Source organism: Stylophora pistillata, chromosome 8 (genome assembly GCF_964205215.1).
Source record: "Stylophora pistillata chromosome 8, jaStyPist1.2, whole genome shotgun sequence".
Taxonomy (NCBI): Eukaryota; Metazoa; Cnidaria; class Anthozoa; order Scleractinia; family Pocilloporidae; genus Stylophora; species Stylophora pistillata.
Genome location: NC_142526.1, coordinates 13029794 through 13055862, shown reverse-complemented (window position 1 = coordinate 13055862; position 26069 = coordinate 13029794). Strand labels below are relative to the sequence as shown.

The 26069-nt window shown below is 36.8% G+C and overlaps 1 protein-coding gene and 1 long non-coding RNA gene across 6 annotated transcripts in view; one reads left to right on the top strand and one right to left on the bottom strand.

Moving 5' to 3' along the window:
• Positions 1 to 1814: 1814 nt before the first annotated feature.
• LOC111340036 (uncharacterized) overlaps positions 1815 to 26069 on the bottom strand; it is a 44307-nt gene continuing 20052 nt past the window's right edge. For 4 of the 5 annotated variants that reach the window (XM_088729505.1, XM_088729506.1, XM_088729504.1 and 1 more), the window contains 5 exons: positions 7742 to 7942; positions 6334 to 6534; positions 4925 to 5125; positions 3426 to 3548; positions 1815 to 3338 (listed from right to left, as the gene is read on the bottom strand). In XM_088729505.1, coding sequence (XP_088585631.1) covers positions 3276 to 3338; positions 3426 to 3548; positions 4925 to 5125; positions 6334 to 6534; positions 7742 to 7942 — 789 coding nt within the window. In that variant the 3' untranslated portion in view covers positions 1815 to 3275. The remainder of the gene's footprint in view (positions 3339 to 3425; positions 3549 to 4924; positions 5126 to 6333; positions 6535 to 7741; positions 7943 to 26069) is intronic. The other variant, XM_088729508.1, reaches the window with a different exon arrangement.
• LOC148725050 (uncharacterized) lies at positions 12766 to 13852 on the top strand. Its single transcript, XR_015990387.1, has 2 exons — positions 12766 to 12881; positions 12961 to 13852. It is a non-coding gene; the product is annotated as an uncharacterized LOC148725050 (long non-coding RNA).

The window sequence follows — 26069 nt, the reverse complement described above, 5'->3', positions numbered from 1 at the left end:
ACCATTTCTTGATGTTATAGAAAGGTAGCATATTCTTCTCAATTATTTTAACACGCTGAGTTTAGTGTAGTTTGATGTGGTTTAGTGTGGCAGGTGAAGTTTGGTGCAGTTTGGAAAAGTAGGTGTAGTTTAGTGTAGTACATGTAATATGGTGCAGTTTGGTGTGGTTGTAGTTTGGTGGGGTAAGTACAGTTTGGTGTACTTTGGTGTAGTAGGGGTAGTTTGGTGAAGTAGGTTTATCAACTGAGTTGATATTGTAAATTGGCAACCGTAAAGAGTTTTTAGGCTGATGTTTTGAGTGCTAGCCCTTCATCAGAGCCCTTCATTAGCCCTTCAGTCTTTACTCTTACAAAAGGCTAATGCTCAAAATGTCAACTTTGAAACTCTTTACAGTGGTCAGTTCATTATATCAACTCAGTTGATATAACCATAATTACCTTGTTTAACTCCCCCACCAACGCAGTACCACAGTTTCTTTAGAAACTTACACCTTTATGAAGTAGGTTTATTTTAGTGTAATTTGGTGTGATGGTTGTAGTTTGGTGCGGTAGATGAAGTTTGGAGTAGTGGGTGTTGTTTGGTGTAGTAGGTGAAGTTTCGTTAAGTAAATGTGGTTTGGTGAACTGGGTGTGGCTTGGTATAGTAAATGTTGTTTGGTGAAGAAGGTATAATTATGTATAGTTTGGTGATGCCAGAGAGCAATGGCCAAAACAGGTTTTCTCGTTTTGGTAACACAGCATGTCTTCCTTTTTACAAATTGAATGTCATTATCATGAAATACCTGTTAACAGGTATTGGTAGTTCTTTGCCTTAAACAAATCTCGTGTGTCCAGTTCCAGAATAGGCTGCTCTGGTCTGGAATCTATATTTGGTTAAAGATGTACTAGTGTTAGAAAGAGTTCAGCAAAGAGCCTTCTGGCTTGTTCTCGGGCAAAAACATGGTGAGGTGGAATATGAAGATTGGTTAATGAAGCTGAAGTGGCCCATGCTCGAAACACAGATTGTTTCTTTCTTTAGTTAAATGCTACAAGATCGTTTTTGACATGAACAAACTGAACTTTAAAGATCTCATCAAATTAACCAAATGCAATTCAACCCATATCAATCATCCCTATAAGTTCTGTGTTAAGTCAGCAAAGTGTAATCCATATAAACACTATTTTCCAATCCAAACTGTAGGGAACTGGAATAGTCTACCAGGATCTACTGTTGAGGCTAGGAGCCTGAGCCATTATAAGAGTGTACTGAGGTGCTTTCTAAATATCTTTTGGCCTTTTGTCCTTTTGTCCTGTTTATCCATTGTTACTATAGATTGTCAGGTATCAAATTTACCTCTTGTACTTTTGTCAAAGTAGGGCGAATTGAAGAACTTGCCAAAAATGTTTCAAACAATCATCACCTTTTTTTAGTAGAGGAGCAGCACATCACTTGGGAATAGTATTGTATTTGTATGATAGATTTAAAGTTCCCAATGACTGCCAAAAGAATCACAAATATTTGCATATTTAGAGTAAAATTTTCACAATCTTCTGAAAATTTCTCCCATAAAATAAGTCGATTTAAATAATTTATCCTTAAATACATTCGAGGGAGTGTTATGGCAAAACAACAAAAAAGTCAATGTTTTAGGACTGTCCATGTATTCTCAATATTCTCATAAATACCCTCCTAAGAGGATGACAACAGTTTGTGGCTCTTCCGAAGCTGGTCAACCATACATTGTGACAACTGCTTATTTAATCAGCCAGTTCAGAACTTTTAGTAACTTAAATTTCTTCCCAATAACATTAATCATTGGCTGAAACTTTAAAGACTTTTAATGTTTTAACACATGCTTGATTTTTGTCTAGCTAGGACACATTCACCTGCTCAAATGTATTTGATCATACATTAAATTATGTCATTTACACCATTTAAATTTGAACTATTAATTATTATAATGCATTGAACTGTTAATTATTATAATTCATAAGACTAATTTATTAACTTTCGTGATATGCAGTCACGCATTTTGGCCAATACTTTTACTGAATTACAATAGTCAGTACAATGATGCATTTCTATTCACATTTGGTTTACTTCCCAAGATGTCCTGATTATTAATTTTTGTGATCACTTTCCTCAAAGTCAAGCAACAGAGAGAGAAACAGTGACATTTTGTCTCACACTCAGTCAATTGAATGACAACCTGAAAACTTATTGGCTGCGAACACACAACTGCACATCATAAATATATTACTCAAGTACTTGCTATCATCATTAATTATTCCTCTCATTGCAACATAAAAATAACACTCAATATTTCAACCACAATTTGTGAGTAAAATGTAAATAATTGAAACTTATGTCATGAATTTGTAAGATACAAATAAACCAGTAAATACAAATTTATATATTCAATATTTGTTTGTATTCCATCTGGCCACCTCTAATAGTCTGTTCCATGGCCAGGGAAAGACAGAATGAAGCACTGAAAACCAGCTTTCAATAAAATTTTGCATCTAATGTAAATCTTGCACACTTTAGAGAGTTTAGTCATGAACTCAAAACAATCAATTGAATTCATTAAATTATTAGTATGAAAGTCTACAAAAGTGTTTTGAAAGACTATATTCAGAAAAGTGCAGTTATCATAAAACCTTAGCATATAAATACTACCATAAATATACAATCTAGAGGGAAATATAAATTATTATGAAAAACATATGTACATATTCCAATTAAGAAAGACTTCGACCAAAGGATTGCCACAAAATATACATTATTCTAGGAAAACCTTTAAAAACCTTTGGTAAATCACAAATGAAGACATGAATTTTTTTTCCCACTAAACCGTGCATAAGCTACAATCTTTTTCTGACTTCTTAGCTTTACATACAAAAAGGTCAACTGTTTCATATGAAAAACTACTTTTTGAATACTACTTATTATTCTTCATAACACCTAAAATAGACCTTCACCACTGTTTGACAGCAAGTTTAAAAATATTCACCTTACAATTTTAAAAAGTGCGTCTATTAACTATTCTAAAAGTTGGTTGTACAATGTAATAACTCTGCTAAAACTTCATCTACCTTTGGCTACTTTTTACAACATATGACCTCACAAACCTGAAATATCACAATATGTCACTGGTTCAAATACAATTTAAAACATAGCTTACATGTATTTACACAAAGGAACTCAGAGATCTAACCGTCTATGAAACAGGGGAGGGGGGAAGGGCTTGAATGTTCTCTCCATATTCAAACCAATCACAAGTGATCGAGGGCATCCTAGGAAACTTCTTCATCATTGTCACTCTCCTCATCAGCTTCTTCTACAGGTACAGTCAAGTCCTTAAACATAAGAAAAAAAGAAGACTTAACATTTCCTAACTGTGAGTACTAATTATTGTTAATGAACACTTGAGACTTAAAACTTACAGTGCTGCTTGATACAAGATTCTCCTGCACAGTATCAGGGGATGGGACACTACAAGGAACTTCTACAAGTTTGGCTGACCTTGATATTAATTCATTCACCATTGCTTGCAGCTGGAAAAATTTCTGATAGGAAATACATCAATGGTAAGAAGAAATAAGATAAGGACTTTTCATAGCATTTGTCATTTGGAAAGTCCATACCAAAGTAGACCTGAGAGGGAACACACAGGCTCAAAATAACTGCTGATCAACGAACAATGTCCTGTCAAATATACATTTTATCTGGTCAACTCAATTCAGAAGGAAGTTAGGGTTTAAATATGGTTGGATAAATACACTTATTTTATTAAGGGAGAAGGGGGGGAAGGGGTTAAATTTATTGAGATAAGACCTAAAGGATATTGGGTTGTGTCTGAGTGAAAAAAAGTCTGACCAGACAACTTGCCAACAGCGAAATTATTTCGAGACCTGACCGGCCACAACTTAATGGAGCAGTGAAGATCGAAATATAACAAAGAAAGCACACAAAACAAGCAACAAAAGTTGACCAGCACCATAAAAGTAAGGTGCGTGACTTTCCACCTTAATGGCAGACAAAATAATGTTTGTAGTAATAATGTCTGTACCAAGGAGGCAAGGAAAGTACGAGTACTTATAAGGTTTAGGAATTTAATGCCTACTGAAGCTAAATTAAGAATTTTTAAAGCTTTTATTTTACCCTAAGTTACATATTTTCATATAGTATGGCACCACTGTTGCTTGTCAGACGAGAGAAAGCTTGAGAGGCTGTAGGAGCGTGCAATGAGGGCTATTTACTGTGACAGGGCTAGCACTTATGAAGCACTTCTAGATAAAGCAAGACTTCCAACGTTATGTAATCCCAGACTCCAGGACATGGCTATATTTGTGTATAAAGTTAAGACTAATTTAGTCCCACCATATATTTCTGAACTTTTTAGTTGCGGCATACGTAGGTACAATCTTAGGAATGCAGACGATTTCTCCTTACCAAGATACAACACGGTTACATACAGAAGACATAGCTTAAGGTACATGGGACCTTATATTTGGTCGAAGCTCCACAAATCAATCAAAATGGCTGACTCTTTAACTGCATTTAAAAATCAAGTCAGAGTCCTTGACCTATCAAATGTTATATCGAAAAATAATTGTGAAAATTGTGAGTTATGTAAAACTTACTTTTATCAATTTTATATTGTTTGTATATAGTTTTTCTTCTTATTATCATCATAATTATTAGTTTAGTTTACGTAGTAGGTGTCCCCAATTAGTTTTTACTTGTAAAAGCTAGAACGATTGACACGTTAATAAAGTTATTCATTCATTCATTCATTCAAAAACTAGAAGCACAGTGGTTGGAACCTTAAGGTCAACAATAGATTCGACTCTACAGTGTATATGGTAAGACATCCATAACTGCAACTCCATTCAATGAACACCACACTAAATGAGTTTCTATCACCAAAAACTAAACTCACCTCAGACAGACATCTATTGATCTCCTCTGCTTCTGCTCTTTTATGTTTTTCCTCGTCTAGTTCCTGTTTCAGAAAAGCTTCTGATAGCTCTGTCATCGTCTGGTTTGACAACCTTTCATTTCCACGCCTCAACGTCACATGTACCGCTTCAAGAACACATTCTTTTAACTGTTGGACCTCAGCAACAGTCTGTCGCAGTTCCTAAAATAAAACATGCTCTGTTAGTTTAAGTCTTTTAACTAACAATAATTTGCACTGATTATTCTGATAAAACCTGACTGCAAAGAGCTATCACATGGTACTCAAGTTTTTATGGCAAAGAGAATTTGACCAAAAATCTTGAAATATGATGTCAGCCAAACTTTAGACCTCTCTGTTGATATCTTAGTGATAACTACACCAAAAATGTATCAGCATGACAAAGTTTTGAACAGTGTAACTCTGTAAGTATGTGAACCATGCAAGATATAGATCACTCACCTTTCAAAATGAATACAATACAATAAACACTGGCAATTCATAATTATGTTTCTATCATGCACTGATAATCATAATCATAAACTTATAAGGTTTAGGAATTTAATGCCTACTGAAGCTAAATTAAGAATTTTTAAAGCTTTTATTTTACCCTAAGTTACATATTTTCATATAGTATCGCACCACTGTTGCTTGTCAGACGAGAGAAAGCTTGAGAGGCTGCAGGAGCGTGCAATGAGGGCTATTTACTGTGACAGGGCTAGCACTTATGAAGCACTTCTAGATAAAGCAAGACTTCCAACATTATGTAATCGCAGACTCCAGGACATGGCTATATTTATGTATAAAGTTAAGACTAATTTAGTCCCACCATATATTTCTGAACTTTTTAGTTGCGGCATACGTAGGTACAATCTTAGGAATGCAGACGATTTCTCCTTACCAAGATACAACACGGTTACATACAGAAGACATAGCTTAAGGTACATGGGACCTTATATTTGGTCGAAGCTCCACAAATCAATCAAAATGGCTGACTCTTTAACTGCATTTAAAAATCAAGTCAGAGTCCTTGACCTATCAAATGTTATATCGAAAAATAATTGTGAAAATTGTGAGTTATGTAAAACTTACTTTTATCAATTTTATATTGTTTGTATATAGTTTTTCTTCTTATTATCATCATAATTATTAGTTTAGTTTACGTAGTAGGTGTCCCCAATTAGTTTTTACTTGTAAAAGCTAGAACGATTGACACGTTAATAAAGTTATTCATTCATTCATTCATTCAAAAACTAGAAGCACAGTGGTTGGAACCTTAAGGTCAACAATAGATTCGACTCTACAGTGTATATGGTAAGACATCCATAACTGCAACTCCATTCAATGAACACCACACTAAATGAGTTTCTATCACCAAAAACTAAACTCACCTCAGACAGACATCTATTGATCTCCTCTGCTTCTGCTCTTTTATGTTTTTCCTCGTCTAGTTCCTGTTTCAGAAAAGCTTCTGATAGCTCTGTCATCGTCTGGTTTGACAACCTTTCATTTCCACGCCTCAACGTCACATGTACCGCTTCAAGAACACATTCTTTTAACTGTTGGACCTCAGCAACAGTCTGTCGCAGTTCCTAAAATAAAACATGCTCTGTTAGTTTAAGTCTTTTAACTAACAATAATTTGCACTGATTATTCTGATAAAACCTGACTGCAAAGAGCTATCACATGGTACTCAAGTTTTTATGGCAAAGAGAATTTGACCAAAAATCTTGAAATATGATGTCAGCCAAACTTTAGACCTCTCTGTTGATATCTTAGTGATAACTACACCAAAAATGTATCAGCATGACAAAGTTTTGAACAGTGTAACTCTGTAAGTATGTGAACCATGCAAGATATAGATCACTCACCTTTCAAAATGAATACAATACAATAAACACTGGCAATTCATAATTATGTTTCTATCATGCACTGATAATCATAATCATAAACTTATAAGGTTTAGGAATTTAATGCCTACTGAAGCTAAATTAAGAATTTTTAAAGCTTTTATTTTACCCTAAGTTACATATTTTCATATAGTATCGCACCACTGTCGCTTGTCAGACGAGAGAAAGCTTGAGAGGCTGCAGGAGCGTGCAATGAGGGCTATTTACTGTGACAGGGCTAGCACTTATGAAGCACTTCTAGATAAAGCAAGACTTCCAACATTATGTAATCGCAGACTCCAGGACATGGCTATATTTATGTATAAAGTTAAGACTAATTTAGTCCCACCATATATTTCTGAACTTTTTAGTTGCGGCATACGTAGGTACAATCTTAGGAATGCAGACGATTTCTCCTTACCAAGATACAACACGGTTACATACAGAAGACATAGCTTAAGGTACAGGGACATTATATTTGGTCGAAGCTCCACAAATCAATCAAAATGGCTGACTCTTTAACTGCATTTAAAAATCAAGTCAGAGTCCTTGACCTATCAAATGTTATATCGAAAAATAATTGTGAAAATTGTGAGTTATGTAAAACTTACTTTTATCAATTTTATATTGTTTGTATATAGTTTTTCTTCTTATTATCATCATAATTATTAGTTTAGTTTACGTAGTAGGTGTCCCCAATTAGTTTTTACTTGTAAAAGCTAGAACGATTGACACGTTAATAAAGTTATTCATTCATTCATTCATTCAAAAACTAGAAGCACAGTGGTTGGAACCTTAAGGTCAACAATAGATTCGACTCTACAGTGTATATGGTAAGACATCCATAACTGCAACTCCATTCAATGAACACCACACTAAATGAGTTTCTATCACCAAAAACTAAACTCACCTCAGACAGACATCTATTGATCTCCTCTGCTTCTGCTCTTTTATGTTTTTCCTCGTCTAGTTCCTGTTTCAGAAAAGCTTCTGATAGCTCTGTCATCGTCTGGTTTGACAACCTTTCATTTCCACGCCTCAACGTCACATGTACCGCTTCAAGAACACATTCTTTTAACTGTTGGACCTCGGCAACAGTCTGTCGCAGTTCCTAAAATAAAACACGCTCTGTTAGTTTAAGTCTTTTAACTAACAATAATTTGCACTGATTATTCTGATAAAACCTGACTGCAAAGAGCTATCACATGGTACTCAAGTTTTTATGGCAAAAAGAATTTGACCAAAAATCTTGAAATATGTCAGCCAAACTTTAGACCTCTCTGTTGATATCTTAGTGATAACTACACCAAAAATGTATCAGCATGACAAAGTTTTGAACAGTGTAACTCTGTAAGTATGTGAACCATGCAAGATATAGATCACTCACCTTCCAAAATGAATACCATACAATAAACACTGGCAATTCATAATTATGTTTCTATCATGCACTGATAATAATAATTCACCTAGCATTAAAACATTTCTTAGTTTTAAACCAGTCCATTGTACTAATCTTCTTTACAATATAAGCTTTTAAACAGTAGTATATATCCAGATATGCATACAGTCACAAAAATGGCAAAAATTCATAAAAATCGTCAAATCTGCTGAACTGATTTCAATTCAATGAATTAAATAAAATTAGTAAAAATTGTCAATTCTACCAAGCTGATTTCGCTTCAACAAACTTGACTAAAATTTGCCAAAATCATCAAATCCATGAACATTCACTTAGTTGGACAAAATTTCATCAAATCTGCCATTTTCTTTACTGCGTGCATTTCTGGACATAAATGGTAAGATCCCATTCTCTTTACTACCCCTTGTTGCATTTCTACATGCTCTGTCTATAATTAATTTTGATTCTATTTACAAGAAAGTGTGTCCTTATGAAACAACCAACTTTATTTGTCTTGAGTACTCATGCAATCATTCAATTTGCAACTGAAAACAAATTGCTCAACATGTTCTAAGTCCCAACACTTTCACCTCATGACAACATGGAAACTTTTGGCCGCTCATTTACACGACGTCTAACCCAAACCACAGTTTTATGCAATGTGTGGTTCCAGAAAATATCCATACCCCCCCCTCACGGAAGATCATTGGAAATTCTGAGGGGGAGGAGGAGTTCAAGGGCAGTAATTTCGGAGGGGTAGGGGGGTTTCGTGGTAAACTACTTTTCCAAAGGGTGATGAACCACGTACAAAACATTAAAAGCAACATACGATTGATCTGAAGCACAAAAACATACTCACATACATACGTTGTTTTGAAACAAAAGTCAGTTCTCCTGGCCATTGAGATAAAGTTAACATTATAAGCTTTAATGTTTCTGTTTTTCTTTGAGTTAGCTATTGCTAAGACCTCCCAAAGCTAGGAACAGAATCAAATATTATCACACAGGCAGCCCAAGCTCACTTCTAGAAAAGCAGATGTGACTCTTAACGTGTTGTGCAACGTTTTATATTTCTAAAGGTTTGTATGGGATGTTATCGGTTTGCCTTAAAAGAGAGAAAAAAATGTCTTGTTTTGAAATAAAATGGACTTACCATATTGCCTTGTTGTTTTCTTTGTTGATTCCTAGCATCTCAGGCCATTTTGAAGCGTTTTCGTCGAGTTAGCGCTATGTTGGTGTTCAACTGCTAAAACACCAACAGAGCGCTAACTCGCTGAAAACGCTTCAAAATGGCCTGAGATGCTAGGAATCAACAAAGAAAACAACAAGGTAATAAGGTAAGTCCATTTTATTTCAAAACAAGGAATTTTTTCTCTCTTTTAAGGCAAACCGATAACATCCCATACAAACCTTTATAAATATAAAACGTTGCACAACACGGTAAGAGTCACGTCCGCTTTTCTAGTAGTGAGCTGGGGCTGCCTGTGATTATCATTATTCATGGTTGTTGGAGTACTTTCGTTCCCATTTCTTGCTCGACCTTCAGAAGGCCCGGCTACCTAGCTACTGTTGTAAATTGTGACGATGTTCACGAAACCTAGTTAACATGTGTGTGCCAGTGAAGTTTTCAGTCTTTAAATAAGAATCAACTTGGAAGTGACAAAATGTGTGGACAAAGGAACCTTGTAAGTTTCTGTTGTATTTACTATCGATATCATTTGCAAAGTTGTTTAAGCGAGTGAAACATTCTCATCAGAGTTAGCACGAAAATGTACATGGAACAGTTGACGTTTTAAATCAGTTTAAATTTTGCAACCCAGATGTTTAAGCTTATAATCTTACATAAAAGCAACATGGATATGATTTGCCAAAATGATGGTGAAGAAGCTAACAGTATAAGCTCAACAAAGCATTATATTTTTATTAAAGTTAACCTTAATGTTTTCAGTGTTGTAATAAAATTCTACCACATTTACCTAACCAACTTAGTATTCACTTTCTCTTTTTATAAGTACAAAAACCGCTTTGAATTTTCGAGGGTGGTAAGAAGTCCCCGATTAAAATTCTGGAAATTCCTGGGGGGAGGGGGGTTATCAAAGACCCCTGGAACGGAAAATCCTGAAGAGTAGGGGGTGCAAATCAAAAAGTCTTCCATGGGGGGGGGGGGGTATGGATATTTTCTGGAACCACAAAATCAGTGGGCTTCATGCTTCCTCTATAAGAGGGTTGATTTAAGTAAATAAATGTCCTTCCACTTTTAGGTATCGGCCCTCTTGACATAGATCACAGAGTTAAATGTTTAGGAAAAAGGTTCAGCTAAATTGAGGCCAAACAATGGCTAGAAAATTTAACTGATGTAAAAACAAACAAAACAAAATAAAAAACACTACTACTGTACTGCATGGGCTTAATCCTCAAGCCACATAATTTGGGACGTGAAATGTAGCTCTATTGAAAAAGAAATGAGGCTCACTTACAGTATAGGAATAAAATGATTTTATTCCAATTATTAACCTGGGATCATTGCCATTGCTTTCCATATTGGAATGCATTTCCTGGGTGGCATAGATAAAAAGATTTATTCTGCCACCTTATAAAGCTACAATCAGTCATAAATAAATAACCCAAAAACTTACGCAAATGTATTTTGCAATAAAAATTTAAAACTTGAAGCAATAACTTAAGGTAAAGGTCTTTATTTCTCTAATCAACATACGTGTTTAGTTACAATTTTTTTTAAGGTTGAAATCAGACAGGCGCCTCTGGCAGCTGTGTTTAGTCCGTAGCTATTTCACTAACCCACCCAACCCACCCCAGGGGAGGACATCCATCACACAGTAATCTCGTGCGTGGGAAATTAACGTCTACTAACCCAACCCTGCAGGAGACGGGACCTCCACTAATTCGTCCCTATCAGAGAAGACTAGAACATCTAACCATTTCTTGATGTTAAAGAAAGGAAGCATATTCTTCTCAATTAATTTTAAGACCCTGAGTGTTGGTCCGGCCGGTTTGAACTCTCGACCTCCCCCACGGCAGTCCGGCGCTCTCCCAATTGAGCTAACCAGGCGGCGGTATGCTGTATGCTTGTATGCTTGTATGCTTGTATGTGTGTATGCTGATGTCAATCTCTTCTTGCATGGGTATATAGAACCTTTTTTTCCAACAATAAAAATGCTCCAGTTTATTATTAATATCTATTGCTTATTTCTCTTATTGAAGGAACACCCTGCATAAAATTTTGACAAATTTACCTCTGTCAGTCTTTCATTATCCTGGTCTTTCTGATCACACAGCTAAATACAAATAAAGCAGATTACTCATATGTTAAGCTTCAAAGTTTCCCTTAAGTATGTGTGTTGTCATTGACAAACTTTAATAACATATAAATTATCAGGATCAAAATCTAAAAAAAATTGCACACACCTGTGCAAGTCGCCCAATCTCTTGATCTTTCATATCACATAACTGAAAAATGCGAGATTCAGTTTGATATTAGCCACCCAATTGATAGTGCATAACTGTTTCTACTTCTGATGAAGTAGTTAAATGTTTAGATAAAAGGTTCAGCTAAATTGAGGCCAAACAACGGCTAGAAAATTTAACTGATGTAAAAACGAACAAAACAAAATAAAAAACACCACTACTGTACTGCATGGGCTTAATCCTCAAGCCACATAATTTGGGATGTGAAATGTAGCTCTATTGAAAAAGAAATGAGGCTCGCTTACAGTATAGGAATAAAATGATATTATTCCAATTATTAACCTGGGATCATTGCCATTGCTTTCCATATTGGAATGCATTTCCTGGGTGGCATAGATAAAAAGATTTATTCTGCCACCTTATAAGCTACAATCAGTCATAAATAAATAACCCAAAAACTTGTGCAAATGTATTTTGCAATAAAAATTTAAAACTTGAAGTAATAACTTAAGGTAAAGGTCTCTATTTCTCTAAACAACATACGTGTTAAGTTACAATTTTTTTTAAGGTTGAAATCAGACAGGTGCCTCTGGCAGACGTGTTTAGTCCGTAGCTATTTCACCTACCCACCCAACCCACCCCAGGGAGGACATCCATCACACAGTAATCTCGTGCGTGGGAAATTAACGTCTACTACCCCAACCCTGCAGGAGACGGGACCTTCATTTATTCGTCCCTATCAGAGAAGACTAGAACATCTAACCATTTCTTGATGTTAAAGAAAGGAAGCATATTCTTCTCAATTAATTTTAAGACCCTGAGTGTTGGTCCAGCTGGTATTGAACTCTCGACCTCCCGCACGGCAGTCCAGCGCTCTCCCAATTGAGCCAACCAGGCGGCAGTATGCTGTATGCTTGTATGCTTGTATGCTTGTATGTGTGTATGCTGATGTTAATCTCTTCTTGCATGGGTATATAGAGTAATCTCGTGCGTGGGAAATTAACGTCTACTACCCCAACCCTGCAGGAGACGGGACCTCCATTTATTCATCCCTATCCGAGAAGACTAGAATATCTAACCATTTCTAAATGTTAATGATGGGACTACCGCTGGCTAGATACCGAGGACTCGCTAGGACCGCTGACCTGCAGTAGTCAGCCAGGTCGTTTCGGACGCTAAAACTCATGTGCATCTTCAATAGATCTTGCGAATTGAACTTATTATCGTAAGTCTATGATATTGTGTTTCGTTTAGCTTAATTGTTCGCATTACTTAGTGTTTGGATTTTGTGATTTATCTTGTAGATCTGTTTCATCATTGTGATTAAACTAAATCAACCGAGGAGTTCGCTTCATGAAACAGATGATCACGTAATCATGGTCGTCGTCGAATGAAGCAAAGCTCAACGTACCAACTGCGGTCCCCGACCCAGCACCGATGTCACCCCTCGCCCCAGCACAGGATAACAGCCCCGTTCCCGACATACAGCCCCAAGACCCCCAGTTACCAGCAGCTGCTGTTGACAATTCGCCAACGCCCATTACTCCACCTCAACTGCCGCCCGAACCCGCTACACGTCCTCGCCGCTTCACACGGCCACCCAAACGGTACGAACCCGAAACAGGACAATGGGTCACTTGAGTCCTACAAACGACGCGATACATTGTACCCTTCTCGGTTCTCGGACTGGGGGGGATGATGGGACTACTGCTGGCTACATACTGAGGACTCGCTAGGACCGCTGACCTGTGGTAGTCAGCCAGGTCATTTCGGACGCTAAAACTCATGTGCATCTTCAATAGATCTTGCGAATTGAACTTATTACCGTAAGTCTATGATATTGTGTTTCGTTTAGCTTAATTGTTTGCATTACTTAGTGTTTGGATTTTGTGATTTATCCTGTAGATCTGTTTCATCGTTGTGATTAAACTAAATCAACCGAGGAGTTCGCTTCAGTTAAAGAAAGGAAGGATATTCTTCTCAATTAATTTTAAGACCCTGAGTGTTGGTCCGGCCGGTATTGAACTCTTGACCTCACGCACGGCAGTCCGGCACTCTCCCAATTGAGCTAACCAGGCGGCGGTATGCTGTATGCTTGTATGCTTGTATGTGTGTATGCTGATGTTAATCTCTTCTTGCATGGGTATATAGAACCTTTTTTTCCAACAATAAAAATGCTCCAGTTTATTATTAATATATATTGCTTATTTCTCTTATTGAAGGAACACCCTGCATCCCGTTCCGATCTGCGGGAAGCTATTAGCAAAATCAGTGAAGCTGGTCGACTTCTGGCTCCGCTGACTTCAAATACGTTTGAAGAATTATCAACATGGAGCCATGAAGTTCCACACGTAAACAGACCGACCGTAAACAGTGAGGTGAGCGACCCTCAATCCATCGCTCCATCGAGGAATGTAAACCATGAGCTTCAGAGACTTTCAGCGGAGCCAGAAGTCGACCAGCTTCACTGATTTTGCTAATAGCTTTCCGCAGATCGGATGCATTAATTTCCCGTTTCTCGCCATTAATAACTCAGTCAACCTAAAGAAAAATGGCAAACGTTTGGCACAAAATCGACCTTCAACGTCTATGATGCTTTTGGCATAAATTTGCATACTAATTAGAACACTTTTTTTCAATTGCCAGGTATTTTTTTCAATTGCCATGTTTTTTTTCATTCTTATGAGCAGAGTTTTTTTCAAACTTGGCATGAAAAGAACAATATTAGCATACTTTTTTTTTCAAAATATAATGTAATAAGAACATTAGAACATCTGAAACACGTTTCAATTAGAATAATTTTTTCCGTACTTGTAACGCATTTTCTTTGCAATTAGAATGAAACTGAAGAGTTTAGAAAATAAACGCGAAAAAGAGCATGAATATTTCACTAAGTTAGCATCTAATATGTAAACTTAGGACAAAAATCTTGAGTTTAGAACATATTTATATAATTGGAAAGAAAAATTGCTAAATGACATTTTTGTCCACTTTGGCGCCTCAAAGACAATTTCTCTTGGGAAAGACACCCGCGAAGGTATATTGCTTTCATCAAGATGTTAGATCGGAGACATGTGCAGTCGATTGCGTGTTGTATATCCGGGATGTTTGTGATGACATCACGTAAAATGCACGTGGAAATATCGGTAGACAGCCGTCCTGCTCTGCTCGAAATCAAGGGCACCATAGACGAGATTAGATTTTAAAATAGATGTCTTTAATTGCTTGTGGAAGTATTCATCAAGGTCTTGAACGGTTTAGTGATGACTCTTAGAGGACAAGAGATTTTTATGTGTTTGGCTGCTCTATTATGCGAACAAATTTTGCCGATTCGCCAGTGGAGTTGCCAAGATATCGATCAAGTACTACTTCATGGAAATATTTTTTTGTCAGTGCATTCAGCAGCAGTGAAGTGTTAGTAAAAAATGGTGCCATTCGGAGTAAACGTTCTTTTCTTAACTCAAGAAAAAAATTTGGGGGGGCTCTGTTGTTGTTTCACAAAAGCCCTTTAAAACTGAACAAGTTGGAAAAATCGTAATTCTCTTTTAAAAAGCCACACCAACCCGTATTATACCGTTAATTTCAAGTTGTTTAATCAGTATTTCCTTCGAGCTCTGACGCCGGCACCCACTTTGACATTGAAACTACCAGTTATTCTATTATTTCGACTATTGTCCGAGCAGTCAACAAAAGAAAGTAAAAAACAATGGCAATTAGCAAGTGCCGTACACGCTCGTCACCTCGTTCTCCAATATGACATTTTATAACTAGAATAATTCCAGAACTTAAAAATGGTTTAGGCTACAGTGACAATCTTGAGATGTTTGTTGACTCCTCTTTCGTGGAATCAACAAACATCTCAGCAGGTTTCAGAGCGTGACGTGGCACCAAGATGCTTAAAGATTTCATGTGTCACGGTGGGCGCTTTCCATTAGACCAAAATTTTCGAGATTTCCGGTCAGAAATCGAATGGAATGGGAGAAGTTCCGCGACAAGTTTTTCAAAAATTTAGGAATACGTTTTGAGCGTACCCTCTTAGATACGGTCGGACGCGTTCCATTCGGCTAGCGAAAATACCGATATTTTATACCCATGATTTTTGTTGAATGGAAAGCGCCCCTTGACGCCTAAAACCTGTCAATAAAACACCTTCATGTCCACAATATTTTATCATAAAAGTTAAAACAAACATGACTTTGCAAACATAGCCGTGTCAATTTTCGAATCCCGACAAATCCAAAAGCGCGCCATCCTAGATATAAGCTGATCGGTTTTGCACCTTTTTCAACTCCAGATCGCGAAATTCGATTCTAAGAAGGCACAATCGAAAGAATGTAATTATTTTGCGTCGATACAGCCCATAGAAGGGCTCTAACAAGCGAATTGCTAATGGTAAGTTTACCCCACTAGGGTAAACTTTACCCGGTGGTAAACTGAAACAAACAAAGCACTCTAATTGGTCAATTCGAGTAAAAATTACCCTCATCTGATAAATGTTTTTAGTGCATGTTGTTTTTCATAAGGGCACAATGTTTTATACACGTGTTATATATATATATTTTAAATTTGCAATGTGATGAACACTGATTAACTCAGTAACACTTTCGAATTATACCTCTTTGATATCTCCTTGTTGCTGACCACACTGCTGTCTACAACTCTAAAATCAGATATAAACAATGATTGGTTGCAAGAGCACTAATAAGACCTCCTTTTCAAATCTGATTGCAATCAATTCTAATTAGCTGTATTTAAAAAAATGCCACACTTTGCAATACACTTATAAGTTACCACACCATTACTCTCAAGAAATCATACTTCAGCAATTTGCTAGAGTGGATAAAAAAAAAAGAGATCAAAACACCATTTCTGTTAAGGGCTCAGCTTTTAAGTCATAATCCTTGGCATGTAAAATTGTGGCTACATTAAAAAGTAATATAATTGTAACTCCTGCATTAAAAGGATGTAAATAAAATGATACTATTCCAACTATCAACATGGTATCATCATAGATAAAAGATTCCTTTTGCCACCTGGTGAGGCTACAATCAGTCACAGAGTAACAACCTCAGTCAACACTTCCTAGAAGTGTATTTTGCAAAAATTTCAAACTTGAAGTGATATCTAGTATGTTATGGCTATAGTATTAACAACTTTACCTGTAGCTCTAGCTGGCATGCTGCAAGTTCTGAAGACCTCTCCCTTAGGCTCTGAGGAAAACAGAGTAATATCAAAGCCAGTGTTTGATAATTGATACATAATAGTTCAATCAGGATTTTTGCTTCTTTTCACTTCATCAACATTAAACTATTATCAAAAATATTTGATGACAAGTTATTTCACATGGAAGCAACATAGTATATTCAAATATAAACAATAGCTTCCACAGGTGTGAAAATATGCCCAGATATTTGTCTGTGGACATTCTCTGTTCAGAGAAGAGAACAGTTTTCCAAAAGAGAAGCTTGAGGAAGACTGTGAGCTTTGAGAAAACATGTGAGGATATTTTTCCACCATATGGAGACAATTGTGTTCACCTTCCTTCAAATAATTTTGCAATGTGCAGGTAATATGTTTAATAAACAGTTTACTGTTTGCTGCCTGTGGGATGTTTCCTTTTCAGTGTTCTCCTGTGCAAGTCTGCTTTGCGAACGGGTGTCTCCAAAACGAAGACCGAAGACCGAAAAATGAAGACTAGGGGGTTCTTTGTTTTGTAGAAAAGACCCCGTGAATCTATAAAACGAAGATGCTCGCTAAAATGCTTTGTCAGACGCCAATTAACGTGAAATCAAGGGGGTCTTTGTTTTGGTAGAAAAGACCCCGTGAATTTATAAATTAAAGACCCTCGCTAAAATGCTTTGTCAGACACCAATACTGACGTGAAATCATTGGGTCTTTGTTTAATATGTAGAAATGACCGTGTGAATATGCAAAACAAATACCCTAGATTGAATAGTTCCCTTTGGCAATGAAAGTTTGATGCGAAAAGAATCAAATATTGTTTATTTGTGGCTATTCAATTCTGGAATTATAGAAACTAAACACAGGGAAAATGTCTTCAATTCCTGATAGAATTAACAAACTGTTATATCTTGTTTTCTATTTAAAGAACATTAACAAAACCAAAGTAAACAATGATGTGCTAATTATCTAACTGCAGTTTGAGATTAAAATCCCTTGTAACATATTTGTACTGACGTAGACAGGCACGTGTGTTCTCCTCACTAATGACATAAGCTAGAATATACGAGGAACTAATTCATACTGGAAAAAAATGACTGCTACCTTCATTTACAGGGCTATCATTCTATAAACAGCAACTACAGGAGAAAGAAAAGGTACTTTATAATTTTTCTGTCGGAGTGTCTCGTTTTACAAGCTCGCTTACAAAATTTGGCAGAGGGTTGATAATCATTCGCTAAAACAAAGCTTAGCGAAATATGAACACATGACCTAATGTATAAGGCCTATTCAGTCAATTATTCAGTCAATTAAGGATCATTTTTAAGTCATGCAAATATGCACAGAACTGAACTTCCTTTACAAAATATATGTAATTTTTATAAACAGTTTTAGCAAGGGTCTTTATTTTTTAGATTCACACGGTCCTTTTTAAAACAGAAAACAAAGGCCCCTATGATTTCGCGTCAATTGGTGCCTGACAAAGCGTTTTAGCAAGGGTCTTCGTTTTATAGATTCACAGGGTCTTTTCTACAAAACGAAGACTCCCTTGATTTCGCGTTAATTGGCGTCTGACAAAGCGTTTTAATGAGGATCTTCGTTTTATAGATTCATGGGGTCTTGTTGGTGTATTGACTTAAGAATTTTACATACCAGCTGCCTGAAGGGGTTAATTTACCTTAACATCACTCACTATGACATACTCTGAATACATGCATAATAGATTGGAGTAGAATCTACCTGGATTAAGAACACAATGTCCCTGAGCTGAAAAGGACAAATCTGGTAAAAGGGAATGACACATATCAATCAATAGATACTTCTGACAAAGAAAGTTGAGATAGTCAATGAGGTAAAGGTTTAGATCCTGATTACAACAAAAGCTAGATAATTCCAAATAGACAGGACATGGTAAACACTGCACATGATATTTAGTAGAACACCACTGACAGCAAAGCAAAAACAGTACCAAGCCACTAATAAGATAACTTACCTGCTGAAGATCATCACTGTTCCCAAAGGTATCATCATTTTCAGAAGGCCTACCAGTTTCTCCAAGCACCTCACTAACCCTTTCCTGTCCAGCCAAAGGGTTCAGATGTGACTGCTGAACTGTAACAAGGCCCACAGGGATATTTGCTCTCTCGTGGGTGACTGGTCTTGATCCAGTGCTTGATCCAGTGCTTGATCCTCTGCTTGAGGTCATTGAGTAGACAGAACTTGGAATTGTGTCAACCTGAGAAGCTGAGCCACTGTTGTCCTCTTCATCTATACCTTCACCCAAGTCTGGTGCCACTGCCTGCTGGCACTGGCTTTCAGGGGCTTTGAGCTCAGCATGATCTGAGTTGACCTGCCATGTTAAACACCTGGAGTCATTTCCAGTGCTCTGTTCCAACTGGCTTGCAGGGACTACAAGGACAGGTAAAATGGCTGGTGATGAAAAAGGCGAGTCATCATTCTGAATTTGCTGCAAATCCTGCCCATCTGAAACTTTTCTTTCTTTAGCTTTATCAACTTGTGGATCATGATGTTTCCTATCATCCTTTCTTGTTTCCACAGTACCAGTAGTTTCTTTGCAAGTATTGTGACTCAGATTATCTTCTGAGGGTGGTGGTTTTCCATCATCATCTCTCACTTCCACAGTAACAGTAGTTTGTTTCCAAGTTTTGTGACTCAGGTTGTCTTCTGAGGGTGGAGGCAAACTCTGCTCTGGCCAATTCAGGGATGAAGATCTAGTCTTCTGACTCTCCTCTACAGTTCCTCCTGACCCAGATTGCAATCTTGAAGTTAATTCTAAGAAAACCAGGAAGCAATTATAATAAATACATCTTATTAGACCTTTTGTTGTGTGGTATCACTGAGTATTTTTACAAGTTGTGCCATATTTTGACAAGCCCTATGGGCTCGTCAAAGTCAAAATACAAATAACGAGTAAAAATACTCAGCAATATGACACACCAAAATGTCTGATGAATTATTTATTATCCAACATGCTTAATTGTTTATTTCAGTGCCAGAAAATTTCACAGATATTTATTTATGGGGAGTGTGTATCAGAAGTATGCAAAGTGGAAAGGAAGTGGGGCATTGTTGTATTGCTGTTTCTGTTGTCTTCAATAAATGATGAAATGTCATTGTCATCTAATGGCTTTTGTCTTGTAGCTGTTCCTACTTTCTGCAATAAATGATGAAATTTCATTGTCGTCTAAGTGCTTTCCTTTGTTTCATTTATCTTATAAACTTGGATCAATATTCACCAGCCATTCTGACTGTTAGGCATCAGAAAAATAATTGAAACTGTTCCCCAGTTGTTTTTGTAACTTCAATCCAATTCATTGCTTGCATGATGCAAGAAAACCTGTCTGACCAGTTCTCTGGAGTATGAATACTGCCTGCTATTTGTACCCGTCTTGAGCGTTCTTTCTACTCTATGGAGTGTAGTTGGATAGTAATAAAAGATGCTTAATTGCTCTAAGTTTACCCTATTTTTTCATGCCAACACTTAAATCCTGCGACTGACAGCAACCCCTCAACCCTCCCTGGTCTCTGGTAAATGATCCTAGTCTTCCATTTTCAATCTGTGAAAAGTAATACTAAAGAGTGGCCTACTGAGCCATTTACCCCTCAACTCTTAACATCTGATTAGTAATCCTCCCCTCTAGGGGTGCTGCACATTTCCTTAACAATTAGTTCCAAGAATTTGGTGTTAAGTCAAGATGACAACTTCTACCTCGGCTGATAATTTTGAACATGATTTTCATACTCTGTTTGCAGGATAATGTATGGATAATGTAGGGAAGAGTTACACTTTAATCACATCTGGTAGTTAAAGGGTTAAGCATTAATATGTTTTTTTTTGTTTGAAGCAAGCCAAATCACCAGCCCCCTCACACCCAAACCTCCCTCCAATGAAGAAAGCAAAATTGCAGCAGATTTTAATATGATTTTCTGATGCATTGAGCCAGATAATAAAATCTACATATATTTCATTTATACCACGCTAGTCACCTAACAGACCACGAGAGAAACTTCAGAACAAAACATATTAAGAATATTTACTCGTTCTATGATGTGTTAAGTCCAAAATTGAATGTAAATATGCATAACCTTCAGCATTCTTAAGCCTTGGCTCCTTGAATTTGTTTGAGAGAGGCTCTTCAGGCTTGTTGCTGTATTGTGCATACTCATGCAGACTTCTGTGGTGGGTGGTATGATTACTATCTCTTGGATACTGATCTGGTAGAGGATTTTCCAATGTCTTAATTGGATCTGTCATTGGCCAGTGATCAGCATCAACAAGTTCCTCAAAATCTTTTGTTAATCCAAGAAGTTCAAAGATGAACCTCCATGTAACAAGAAACAGTTCTCCATTTTTTTCTTCAGCAATGGCAATAACCTCTCGAACTGTCCTTCCTTGGGTTACATCAATTCTTAACACCATCGCAAGGATATCCATGGAGTCTTTGTGTGATTCTAACCGAGCCTCTAACTTTTCCTTTAGGGAACTGGATGGCCTTTTGACCAATGATGTAAGCCCTTTAGTAGAAATGCAACATACGAGTTTCATAGATTACTCACCATAATGTTCTAACACATTGGTAAAAAAATGATAATAATAAATATCTATACAGTGTGACCCTTCAGTGCATTTAAGTATTGTTATCAAAGGGATCCTGTTTAAATCAATTATAAACAAAAACAAAAACAAAAATTGTGGATTCATAAAATAATTCTTAAAAAGGTCTAAAAACATTGCTGTGTTTGCAGTAATAAACAAATAAACAAGCCTTTCTCTTTAAAACATTATCATCCCCAGGTAGGTATATAGCTGTAGAGTTCATAGCTTATTAACATTTGGAGTTTGGCAAATAGTCCTGTGACTTTGTTGCTGTACATAGGTTTCTGATTTCACATCTCAGTGTTTCTGACCAACCAAGCATGTTTTGGCCAGAGTAAGAGAAAAAAGGGCATTAACATTGTTCCATATATTCATCCCGCAAATTCAGTGCATTTGGTGTACTGTACATTGCACATTTTAACTTAGTTTAAATCTACAAGCATGCTGCAATGTGATTAGCTATGCTACTCACAATCTATCCCCTGACCATTTGCGAGTGATATGAGTAGACTTACAGTGTGTGGATGTAGAAAAATAGGCCCATCTTAATGTCAAGTCTTGGGCAGCTTCAAAATTTTTGCTTGGCCAAGAGCCACCCATGACGTAGAAAGGGAAAATGGATCATTGTTGAAATCAATTAGAGTAGCTTTAGCAGAAGGAAAGAGTTGGAGAATATAGAGATGAATAAGTTTCTCCTTGCCTAGCTGTCAACACCACATTCAACAACAGGAATGAGTTGATTTTTAGGAGAAAAATTATCACTGTGACAGTGACGAAAATGCCAGAGCTTGTTGATCCATAAGAAGAGGAAAGGGAAGTAAGTGATTAAGTTTGTAAGTCTAAAAAACACCATGTTCAAAATAGATTTCAAGCTAGAGACCAAGACGTAAAGGAAGAAGACACTGCTCTGTTAGAGAAGAAGTAAGAAAACAAGCTGTTGTATGAGGTGATATTGTGCTATGGGTATCAAGTGGTAAAATGGTCCTCCTGCACCACAAGAATTCAGTACAAGCCAAACCTTCAGCACATACTGGTAAACCCACTTCATTTGCAAGATCCTGAAAACCAGAGAGTTTGATCTCAACATGCTGAACCCCAGACTAATCAAAAGAAAACTGTGTTCATGTCTAAACAAGAGAATCGTGTTCCAGTAGCAGGATCTCCACCAGAGGTTGGCCCATTCCTGTACCTTTTATATAGCCTAGAAACCGTTGAGGAGATTCTGCAAGATTACCAAGCTTCCAAAGCTGACTATAGTCTGCACTGAACTTAGTAGAGTATACACAGTAGCATTTAATGTTTTCCTACGAGAGTGACATTTGAACATTCTTCTATAAACTTGACTGCAAACACCATGTTCATGACCTAAGCAATGTTTTCCATACACACTCGTTTTTATAAGTGGACTAACTTTAAATTAGCATGTTCCAGGAGCTTTTTTCATTTTTGTTTAGTATCAAAAGGTAAGATTGTAACCAAGAAAGGAAGGAAAGCAGCACTCTAAGCCAAAGGTGTCACATTAACAAGTACATCTGGGAACTTTGTGAGTAGAGAGCTAGCAGGAAAGCAAAGTTCAACGCTAGAACGTTATCGAAATACACAAACCAATAAAATTATCAAAATTATTGTTAAAATATTCTTGAAAATGATATGACCTTGCTTCACGTCATTAACAAGTTAAAAGTAAAAATGACAAGTGAAAACATTTAAGGTAATAAAAAAATAAAGCCAATAACACATGTCTAAAACATTGTGCCCTTATGAAAAACAATATGCACTAGAAACATTTACCAGATAAAGGTAATTTTTACCTGAATTGACCAATCAGAGTGCTTTAATTGTTTCTTTCAGTTAACTTCCGGGTAAAGTTTACCCTACTGGGGTAAACTTACCATTAGCAATTCGCTCGTTAGAGCCCTTCTATGGGCTGTATCGACGCAAAATAATTACATTCTTTCAATTGTGCCTCCTTAGAATCGAATTTCGCGATTTGGAGTTGAAAAAGGTGCAAAACCGATCAGCTTATATCTAGGATGGCCCGCTTTTGGATTTGTCAGGATTCGAAAATTGACACAGCTATGTTTGCAAAGTCATGTTTGTTTTACCTTTATGATAAAATATTGTTGACATGAAGGTGTTTTATTGACAGGTTTTAGGTGAAAAGTTTATACAATAGCAAATCCGGCGTGTAATATAATCCTGCAGCAATCCTAGCGCGCGTCTTCTTGACGTTAGCGACCTAGTTAGAATCGAACTTACACACTCGCGATCGATCATTGGAATGCCATGACAATGTCCTCCTTTTCTTTCCATTCTTAAAGAAAATCGATAAAACAGTCAACATTTTGAATTGTAATGTAAGATGCACAGCATTTCACTCGGAAAAAACGTGACACATACTAACTATGGACACATGTAATCTGTAAACATCTTGGTGCCACGTCACGCACCAAAGAAACCATGTGTGTTTAGCCATTTCTTCCTTCCTGCATGAGAAACTACTCGAATATTGCAGAAAGTGCTGTCACATTTTACTTCTGATGTAGTCGCAAAACTCTTCGATGTATTCGTGATGGAAACTACTTTCTAAAAATCTTCACTTCCAGATTTTCCGAAGAGTGTTTCTTGCGAATTCGAGAGCGTACTTATCGAACTAAGTAATCTACGCTCACGTATCAAAGTATCAGACGTGTAATCTAATTAAAGCGTTCTATCCGGCGACTTTAGCAGCATAACTTGGAAGATCATGATGGATCATTGAGCCTCCACAAAAATGTCCTTTCCAAAATTCCTTTTCTTTACGAAATCGATAGAACAATCAACAATTTAAACTGTAATGTAAGGTGCGCAGCGTTTCGCTCGCAGAAAACGTGACACATGTAAAAATCTTGCTGTCTCGTCATGCAGCAAAGAAAACATCCGCGTTAAAGTTATGACTCTTAGACGACAAGAGATTTTTATGTGTTTGGCTGCTCTATTATGCGAACAATTTTTGCCAATTCGCGAGTGGAGTTGCCAAGATATCGATCAAGTACTACTTCATGGAAATATTTTTTTGTCAGTGCATTCAGCAGCAGTGAAGTGTTAGTAAAAAATGGTGCCATTCAGAGTAAACATTCTTTTCTTAACTCAAGAAAAAAAATTTAGGGGGCTCTGTTGTTGTTTCACAAAAGCCCTTTAAAACTGAACAAGTTGGAAAAATCGTAATTCTCTTTTAAAAAGCCACACCAACCTGTATTATACCGTTAATTTCAAGTCGTTTTATCAGTATTTCCTTCAAGCTCTGACGCCAGCACCCACTTTGACATTGAAACTACCAGTTATTCTATTATTTAGACTATTGTCCGAGCAGTCAACAAAAGAAAGTAAAAAACAATGGCAATTAGAAAGCGCCGTACACACTCGTCACCTCGTTCTCCAATATGAAATTTTATACCTAGAATAATTCCAGAACTTAAAAATGGTTTAGGCTACAGTGACAATCTTGAGATGTTTGTTGATTCCTCTTTCGTGGAATCAACAAACATCTCAGCAGGTTTCAGAGTGTGACGTGGCACCAAGATGGTTAAAGATTACATGTGTCACCAAAATGGTTAAAGATTACATGTGTCACGGTGGGCGCTTTCCGTTTGACCAAAACTTTCAAGATTTCCGGTCAGAAATCGAATGGAACGGGAAAAGTTCCAGGATAAGTTTTCGAAAATTTGGGAATATGTTTTGAGTGTACCCTCTTGGATATGGTCGGACGTGTTCCATTCGGGCAGCAAATATACCGACATTTTGAACCCGTGATTTTTGCTGAATGGAAAGCGTCCCTTGTCACCTAAAACCTGTCAATAAAACACCTTCATGTCAACAATATTTTATCATAAAGGTAAAAATAACATGACTTTGCAAACATAGCCGTGTCAATTTTTGAATCCCGACAAATCCAAAAGCGCGCCATCCTAGATATAAGCTGATTGGTTTTGCACCTTTTCAACTCCAAATCGTGAATATCGATTCTAAGAAGGCACAATTGAAAGAATGTAATTATTTTGCGTCGATACAGCCCATAGAAGGGCTCTAACGAGTGAATTGCTAATGGTAAGTTTACCCCAGTAGGGTAAACTTTACCCGGCAGTAAACTGAAAGAAACAAAACACTCTGATTGGTCAATTTGGGTAAAAATTACCCTCATCCGGTAAATGTTTTTGGTGCATATTGTTTTTCAGAAAGGCACAATGTTTTAGACATGTGTTCAATGCTTCTTCCCTAAGGGTATTAGTTTCCAAACACAAGTCGAGTCACTCTACATGATCAAAGAAGGCTTGATGTTCCCCAAAAAAGCATTTTGTAGATTAAACAGTCAAACTTGCTGGTACATATTTACAATTTACAATACAGACCTCCTGCCCAGTAAAAGAGAGATAATTATATATTGTTTCAACTTGAATTATAGAGTACACATACTTCAGAGATGAAAAATAGTTAATTAAACGCTTACCTGAATACATTGTGATTCACCGATTCCTTTTCCCAAAATTTTATTTCGAGTTTCTAAAACAAATATATTCATAAATTGTTATTAGGTTTACGATGTTTATCAAATCGAAGGCATCTCAGGCAAAATAA